This window comes from Trachymyrmex septentrionalis, unplaced genomic scaffold (assembly GCF_001594115.1).
Source record: "Trachymyrmex septentrionalis isolate Tsep2-gDNA-1 unplaced genomic scaffold, Tsep1.0 scaffold114, whole genome shotgun sequence".
Lineage (NCBI taxonomy): Eukaryota > Metazoa > Arthropoda > Insecta > Hymenoptera > Formicidae > Trachymyrmex > Trachymyrmex septentrionalis.
The window spans coordinates 1,336,570-1,346,100 of record NW_017304269.1 but is presented as its reverse complement, the minus strand read 5'-3'; the positions used below and the strand labels follow the sequence as shown (position 1 = coordinate 1,346,100).

The 9,531-nt window shown below is 34.9% G+C and overlaps 1 protein-coding gene across 1 annotated transcript in view; it reads right to left on the bottom strand.

The window, feature by feature from the left end:
- Window positions 1-5,880: 5,880 nt before the first annotated feature.
- LOC108753382 (transcription factor Sox-19b) overlaps window positions 5,881-9,531 on the bottom strand; it is a 32,205-nt gene continuing 28,554 nt past the window's right edge. Inside the window, exon 4 of the mRNA XM_018494919.1 lies at window positions 5,881-6,423. Within this exon, the coding sequence (XP_018350421.1) occupies window positions 5,881-6,423 (543 nt within the window). The remainder of the gene's footprint in view (window positions 6,424-9,531) is intronic.

Below are 9,531 nucleotides of genomic sequence, written 5' to 3'. Positions count from 1 at the left end.
TGAATTTTTATTTTATTATATATATTTTTTCAATTTTACTTTTCTCTATTTATAATTTATTTTTTTAATTGTGTGACTTTTGTGAGCGCACGAATTTCTACGCAAAATGAGTTCCATCCCATCTTTTCTCCTATCAAGAGGCGTACGAATTTCCACGCGAAGCGAGTTCCATCCCACCTCTCCTGTCAAAGAGCGCATGAATTTTCACGCGAAGCGAGTTCCGTCCCACCTTTCCTCCTATCAAGAGGCGCACGAATTTCCACGCGAAGCGAGTTCCATCCCACCTCTCCTGTCAAGGAGCGCATGAATTTTCACGCAAAGCGAGTTCCGTCCCACCTTTCCTCCTATCAAGAGGCGCACGAATTTCCACGCGAAGCGAGTTCCATCCCACCTCTCCTGTCAAGGAGCGCATGAATTTTCACGCAAAGCGAGTTCCGTCCCACCTTTCCTCCTATCAAGAGGCGCACGAATTTCCACGCGAAGCGAGTTCCATCCCACCTCTCCTGTCAAGGAGCGCATGAATTTTCACGCGAAGCGAGTTTCATCCCACCTCTCCTGTCAAGGAGCGCATGAATTTTCCCGCGAAGCGAGTTCCATCCTACCTTTCCTCCTATCAAAAGGCGCACGAATTTCCACGCGAAGCGAGTTCCATCCCACCTCTCCTGTCAAGGAGCGCACGAATTTTCCCGCGAAGCGAGTTCCATCTTACCTTTCCTCCTATCAAGAGGCGCACGAATTTCCACGCGAAGCGAGTTCTATTCCACCTCTCCTGTCAAGGAGCGCACGAATTTCCACGCGAAGCGAGTTCTATCCCATCTTTCCCAGCTGTAAAACGTCATATCGTAAGGTTGGACATCTGGCAAGAACATAACCTTGAAATATTAGCGATTTTGCATCAGCATCTTATATCTTTTTTCGTGCGAAAATGTCGAGTTTTGAGCCGAATAAGCATCATTTGCGGGAGCTTTTGATTTACTTCTTTAATTTGAAGAAATCTGCAGCTGAGGCGCATCGATTGCTTGTAGAAGCATATGGTGAGGCTGCCTTAAGTGAGAGAAGTTGCCGTGAGTGGTTTCAAAAGTTTAAGAACGGTGAATTTGACGTCGAAGACAAAGAACGTAGCGGAAGGCCGAAAGTGTACGAAGACGCGGAATTGGAAGCATTATTGGATGAAGATTCGTGCCAAACGCAAGAAGCACTTGCACTTACATTAGGAGTGACTCAACCAGCAATTTCACATCGCTTAAAATCGTTGGGAATGATTCAAAAGCAAGGAAATTCCATATGAATTGAAGCCGAGAAACATTGAACGCCGATTTTTCACATGTGAAATGCTACTTGCCAGATATAAACGAAAGGGTTTTTTGCACCGCGCAGTCACTGGTGATGAAAAATGGATCCACTACGATAACCCAAAGAAGAAGAAATCATGGGGACCACCTGGCCATGCTTCAATATCGACAGCCAAGCCGAACATTCGTGGGAAAAAGCTCATATTGTGTATTTGGTGGGATCAGCTAGGTGTCGTTTATTATGAGTTACTCAAACCGAACGAAATCATTACTGGAACTCTCTATCGAACACAATTGATGAGATTGAGCCGAGCACTCAAGAAAAAACGCGCCCACTACTACTCCAGACACGACAAAGTTATTCTTCTGCATGATAATGCTCGTCCACATGTTGCGGCGCCGGTCAAAACCTTGGAAACTCTCAATTGGGAAGTTTTACCCCATCCACCGTATTCACCAGACATTGCTCCTTCTGATTACTACCTGTTTCGATCGATGGCGCATGGCCTGTCTGAGCAACACTTCACATCATATGAAGATACCAAAAATTGGGTCGATTCGTGGATAGCTTCTAAAGATGAAACATTTTTCCGACGCGGTATCCGTATGCTGCCAGAAAGATGGAAAAAAGTAGTGGCTAGCGATGGACAATACTTCGAATAAAACATTAGGTACCGTTCTTTCACAATAAATGTCCAATTTTTGGGCATAAATAAATAAAAAACGGCGGAAACTTATTTATACTCCTAATACTAAGGCCTCGGTGGTCAAAGGCAAGACACTTACACGGAATGCAAGAGATCCGAGTTCGACCGGCCGAGGCAATATTTTTCGCAATAAGTTTATTACAATTTTTTAAGATTTGGGAAATTTTGGGGGGATTATTAATATTTCAGATTGATTGCATTGAAAGTCCGATAACCGGATACGCAATTATTATTTCTGAAATTAATTCATTTTAAATGAATATATAATATATAGTAGTTCAACATCTTAACATTCAGACCGGAATGACACTTTGTATTTAATGTAATGTGTTTCTAACATAAACATTCTTATTTCCAATCTTACTGTTAATTTATTAAATTTCGCTCTCATTTTCAAGAATATATAATAATATGTATATTAAACGTTTTGCATTCCATACGTTAAATTTTTCAAATCTTTTCATTTTCTTTATATTATTAATTGATAATTTCTGAATTCTAGTAAGTTTAATATTTCAATCAAATTTATTAAAGTGAAACAAATTTGATTTATTTTATGGTTATTATGAATATTATAAAATTAGTAGAAGACTTCGTTTCTTCTATTAATTTTATAATATTCTTCAAAAGAAAATAAATTCTCGTTTTGAGTACATAATGAATTTTTCTAAAATTTTGTAATAAGTATATTTTAAGATTATGATTAAGAAAATATTCTTTGCTAAAGGTAATTATTACTTAAAAAAAAGAAAATAAATTAAGTAATTATTTTTCTTAGCAATAGATTGATATTTTTTTAGGCAAAATCTTTAAATGAGAGATTTTTGGGCGTCAGTGAGTAGGCACCGATTTTTTTGGGTTTAAAATTATGAATTTATGAATTGACAGTCTTTACTCATTTAAGATTGCTGATCCATCAAGGATAAAATATAAAAATTGTGTAATTAACAATAAATAACAAATTTTGATTATACTCGTCGTTTAAACAGGGTTGAAACTGTCAACATAAAAGTAAATATATTTTATAACGATCATTCATGACTTCTAATCAGAATTTTAAGGTAACGTTAACTTTTTTAACAACAGAAATGTCAAATATCATTAGGAAAGTTTTTTTTAAAATATTATACCTCAAATATTTTGGAAACTTGAGTATTAGAATTTTTTTGGCTTGCAGCATCGTTTTCAGCGTTCATCGTTTTTCAAAAATCTATAAGGAACATCTTAATCCTAGTCCGGTTTAAAGTAATTTGCGATGCTATGAACTAATTAATGTTAACTTCTTAAAAAATAATTATTTAACTTTGTCGTACAACAAGTGATTTTTATAAGACGGTGATAATGGCCATGTTCGACCGAAGCGTCTTGGTATTTACGGAGATCCTAAAATCGTCTGTTTTACCAATTAAATACAATAATTTTCGTAAAGAATTTTTGTATGTATTACTTTTATAGACTTGGACATTTTTTTTCATTAAATTATGTGCACTAATACTTATAATAATTTGGTGCGTAAATTTTTATATCAATAACGAAAACATTTTTGAAATTGAATTATTCTTTACTATTATAATTAGTTCAATATAACGTTTGTAACTGTCAAGTTGTGATATAAAACTTGATATAAAAGTTTTGTAATCTATACTTATGAAAAAAATTGGAGATTCCAGACTACTAGGCTATACGAAGAAACAACGTGAAATTCAACTTACATACCTTATTCGACACAAAAATTTTTTACGAAAATTTAAGTGTATGTGTGCGTGCGATATTGATATAGTAGTATGTAGTGATGTCGATGATGCGTAAATTGTACCTACAGGTATTAGTCCTATTGAACCAAATCCCATTGCAGTTCGAGTTTAGGATCCCCTTTAACCCTAATCGGTATTCATAGGATCCAGTGGATTTGGATACTTCAACTACATTGTGAAAAAATGTTTATGGCAAATATTTTTTAGAATTTTATAAAATTTTAAGTTACAAAACTTTTTTTTCAGATTTTGACTTTCAAAAAAAATTGTTCAATTGTATAACTTTAAGTAAAGGTATATTAATTTAAAATACACTGGACATACGAATATTAATTTAAAGAAATTTCGAAGCCAAAACCGATTAGGGTTAAAAATATTTTTGTGTGAATCTTACAATTTCTAGTTCAAGCAAACTGCGCACTGATTATTTATCAGTATTGAAAAACAGTCTTAACCGTGTTCTGAAGCTATAAATGAAGCTGGATTATGTAATATCACAAATTAAATTAATAATCTACTGGTAATAATCATTATAAAAGAATAGTAATTAATTTGTGAAAAATACATAGATACATACCATTCTAAATCATGTCTGCAATCATAATTTAACCTCCACAACGGCAAGATCTGAATCTCCTTACAGCGCATGCGTCGAACCACTTAGATCATTGAAGCTTGTGGTGATATTTACATGATAATAACTGTAAATCTTAGGCGCTTTTTTTCGAAATTTGACGGACTTTAAAATTTCAAAATATATATTCATTTAAAAAATTAAATAATAAATATTTCTTTTTTTTTCGCATTTGCTTTAGTACGGGTATTAAGCCGATTGATTGACCTCAAACAGAAAAATCATACTAAATTAATAGCAGATCATAATTAACGATGATAAATATCGTAATAACATTCATCTACTAACCTTTACAAAAATTTAAATGTTAACCTTTACAAAAATAACAATATTTAGCTTATTCCAGCTTAATGTAATAAAAGTTAAATAAAATTTTCATATTTCGCAACCGGTTAATATTAAAAAAAAAAAAAGAATAAACAAAAAAGTATAAGGATTATTATTCTTACATTTTACGTAATTCTTCCCACGAAATCGAACATTCACTCATGAGATCTCTTGAACACCACGCACGCACATGATTCCATTTGTACTGCTTTCTCTTCAAGGATTACGAGATCCCTGGTGCTCCTGACGAAATAGACCGTAAGAAAGCGAATTCACGCGCGGAAACCCGGAAGAAGCAAAGTTTTTGCTACACTATTTACACAGGGGCTATGTACACACGTTCTCAATTCTTAATACGTCTCGGTCAAGACTAGTCAACCGATCACACAGCAAAAGTCCTTCCGGTCTTCGTTGTCATCTATAACGATTATCGTTTCCATTTTTCGAAGTAGTCCATTGGCCAAGTTTAATTCTGTTGTTAAAGCGACACTATTGATTATATCTTGCCGTCAGGAAAATGCTTAATCTTTCTTAGTCAATAAAAATCTTTCAGATCGATCGTCTTCAACGGCAGATGTTGGATTAAGAATGTCTTCTATAATAATCTTTTTTAAATAAATAGTTTGTAATTGTTAGGTCCGTTTTTTTTAGAAAGTATCAGCGATCTCTTCTTTTTGTTTCTTCAAATACCGTTTACTTGATTCATGAAATCTTTGTTCGACTCGTTTCAGATTCTTGAAGAATTTTTCTATAGAAGGAAAGGAAGAAAAAACTCGAGAAGTAATTCTAGTATGATATCGAAATTGATGACTAGTACTCATGACATCGTTAAATCCATGATAGTCATTTCCTTCTAATGAAGAAATAGTCATTGTTGGCAAATTTTTACTTTTTGATCAGTACGATTTAAAAAAATCTTTTTTCTCGATGACTTGATCACATGTACACATGATTAATATTTTTGTCTCGTAAAATCCACAATCAAGAAGGACATGTAACAATTATCCTTCTTGAAAACGCCTAGGAATCATCCATTTTTCTGATCATCGGAACCATGACTGATGATCCGGAAAAGTCTACGTTTCCGTCATTTCGTTCCGTCGAGTCCGCGGTAGCCATCATAGCAACTGCTCCTCGAAGATAGATCAGAGCTACGCTCTATCGGGTCACAAGATGACTAACGGTCGCCGAAAAGATTCATTTCCCGATGCCGGTGCCATTTGGTATCCACCGTATTGAGCCATCTGCGGAGTCAGCAGACCGCTAGCTTGGACTGATGCGGGATATGGATACGGCAATGCGCCGGGACTTGCGGCCGATGATGTCGATGTCGAACTCGCGCTGGACGAGCCTTGTTCTGTTCTTTCGTGTTGCTTGCTTGTGTCTGGCGATTCCGCGGGCGGTGATCTTGCGGGTCCATTTCCGCCGACGACACTACTTGGGCTGGATTCCTCGTAGAGCTTGTTGGGCTCGTAGTTTGGCCGATTGTATTCTGCAATAGTGGGTTTCTGATCCATGTACAGCTTCGACTGCTCGAAGTATGCTTTCGCGTCTAAGTAAGTACGATCCAGATAAGTCTTGGGATTAGAAGAATCCAAGTACTTAGGATCTGGATACATGCTCATTGCCAGAGTGCTGGGCGGCATATAGGCAGCGCGATATTTGTCAGGCTCCATAGAATATTTCATGGTCATCGAGTCCACCGGTATCTACAACAAAAACAGGGAAACGTCTGACAATTCAAATATTAGTTTTAGATTCTTATATCCCGTAATGGAACCGAATATATATCTAATTAATGGAAATCTGTTTAGAAAAATTCTCCAAAAAGATGTGATAAACTTTCGATGATCCCAATCAAATTTAAACTACTAACTGACTCCGCTATTAGTTCGTCGATTTTTTGCCTATTGGCTTTCGAAAAAACGAACACTGAATATGCGGTGAACATCATCGCGACGAACAAAAAGAGCAAGCGACAAATTTGACAGTCAACGCATTCGATTCGGTCGGCGCGCGCAAATCGCGAAATCGGTGGATCCGCGTCGCGACTTGGGCTGAAGATTTGTTCTACGTCGAAGACAACGATGCCAATGGCCATAAATTTCGTCACGTTGGGCCAAGCACGTTTGGACCAAGCTGCCGCAAGTTGAACCGAGTTGAACTGGGACCGGCCCGAGAGACCGGTGCTTAAAAAAAAAAAAGTAAAAGAAGAAAAAGGAGAGGCGGGAAGCAACGCGCATATTCCCGATTCTATAATTCGTGGACGAAGGAAGGACCGTGGCGGGATCCTTTGTCGGATCGTTAAGCGGCTTTGTCCAGATGATTTACATCCAGTCTTAGTAATGCTAAGACTGTCTCTCCCGCCCGCTACGACCAATTGATTACAGCTCAGCTTCTCTCACCTCGAAAGCCCTACTCGCTGCTATCCGCGAATCGCGTCCAGAAATTAAAAAATTCCTTCTCATCGCGCGACGTTGAGATATTCGTATAGAAAGTCGGCTTGATTCCAATTATCACAGTCGCGACTTTGATTCCAATTATCACAGTCGACACATATATTTTATTAATTGAACGTTAGATGATTATTAGATGATTAATAGAGTCCAATTGAAACAACTTTTTCAGCTAAAATAGAAAACAAATATTTGATTATGTGTTAATTTTGATCGAAACCAAAACTACAACTTTCATATGTGAATCCTAAAAAAGTATATGTATAAAGTAAGTTGTATGTATAAAGGCCATACGTATATGTACTTCTTCTTCATAAATATCATAATGTAATTATTAAAACAATACTTACACATATTATCATCATCCTAGTAATATAATTGTTTTATCACGGTCTGTGATATGTTATACACTATCCGTAATGTTATAGTCAATAATTATGTCATATTTCAATAATTACGCAATTTTTAAATATGAAATATGAATATTTTTTAAATAAGTCTTTGGAAAATCAAGAGAAAATATTTTATATTAAATAAATTTTAAGTTACAAATGTTTATTAATTAGTTTCGGCTACGTTGCCAAAACTTTCTAATTTCGACCGAAACCTAATTGAAACCTAACTGAAACTTTGATTTTTAGCAAAAGCTGATCGTAACTCAAACGGAAACAGAATTTTAATGGTTAATTCAATAGGGAATTCTTGAATTTTTTAAATCGGCTATATGCTTCAGAATTTCTTGAATTAATTTAGAATAAACAAATGAAAAAATTTGAAATAACTCGGCTTTTTTTCAATAGGATTATAGATAAGTTAAATTATGAGATGATTAAAATGAACATATAATTATTTACCTAAATTATTTTTTAATTAAGTTTTCTCGATTTATTCAAAATGGAGAAATTATACATAAATACAAAAGTTTTAAAAAAATTGTTATGAGATGTTACAGAATGTATCTTAAGAAGTACTCACTAATTATATAGCGCTATTCTTGACAAAAAAACTGAGTAAAAATTGCTCTACCATTTTGTAATTTTTGCAACTTTTTTTTAGTTATCTAATGAGCAGGATGTACTAAATCGGCGCATAAGACAACTTTAAGATATTTTTAAGATATTCCATCAAAAAGACTGAAAGATATTTTAAAAAATTGTCTTATACAAGTATATCAATTTCACGCGCTTATTTAACAATCTTTAGAAATTAATATCACATTAACTATTACGAAAATTAAGTAATTAATAAAATAGCTTAGGACTTTTCGACTTAGTTTTTGATTAGGAATAGCGCTACCTGATTAGTGGGCGCTGTTTAAGATATACTCTGTATATACGTGTGTAAATATAGTATTATGTATATTGTGTAAATGTTTAATTTTAGATATCTACATACGTTTATAGTTCTACATGTATGTTATTTGTTTCTTTCGTTTGTTATAGTCGTCTTTGTTATAGTCGTGATAGTTCATTCCGTTTTCATGCCGTCATTGTCAGAGACTTAATTATCCAACGCGATGTCACTATTAAAAAGGACAATGACACCATACACTATTCGCCTCTGTTTTGGGTCACAAAAGACGGTATTCTCTTTTCGCCATGTGTCGTCGAAGTCGTGAGCCAAGGAGAATGAGCGCACTTTATTTTCCAAATGGCATCGGGGCGGTGGGAGAGCACAGAGAGCAAGAAAGTCAACTCTCTCACATTGCTCTATTGTGCCGCATCCCTCGATATTTCAGCCGCTTCAACATTTTGTAAAAACTTGCTTTATTCGCGAGAATCTCGAGACGTGATTCTGTTAGATCGTCGGTGCACGAAAAATAAAGATTTATTAAAAACTTTACTAAATCAGCAAGATAATTCTCCATGAATTTATTTTTTGGATATATACAATAGTTAATTGACGATAAGAATTGATTTCAACATTGTGTTTACTATAATTTAACTGACACTGCTTTTGCTTCTTAGATGATTAGCTGTAATGTAAATCTTGAAAAAAATTTGACTTCTATTAAATCGAACTTGAGATAGTTAGATCAATTGGCCAACTACTCTGTGTTTGATCTCGGCTCTTAAGTTTATTAAAGAAAGATGACTGTGGTTTTGTTTAGAGTTTTCAATTTAGCAATTACTAAGCATGTTTTTTCTTGAAAGAGTTCTCAAGAACCGCTTCACAAAAATTTCTCGTTCTCTCTGTCCGTTTCTCTGTCTCACTTTTACCATTCTATGCTGACATTATAACGAAATTTAAACTTAAGCCCTGTGCGGATTTACTTTTTAAGATATAATTCTGATTTGTGTGTTTCTGACTCATTTTTGGGCATGAGTGCATCTTAGTTACTCACATAAACATTCATATATA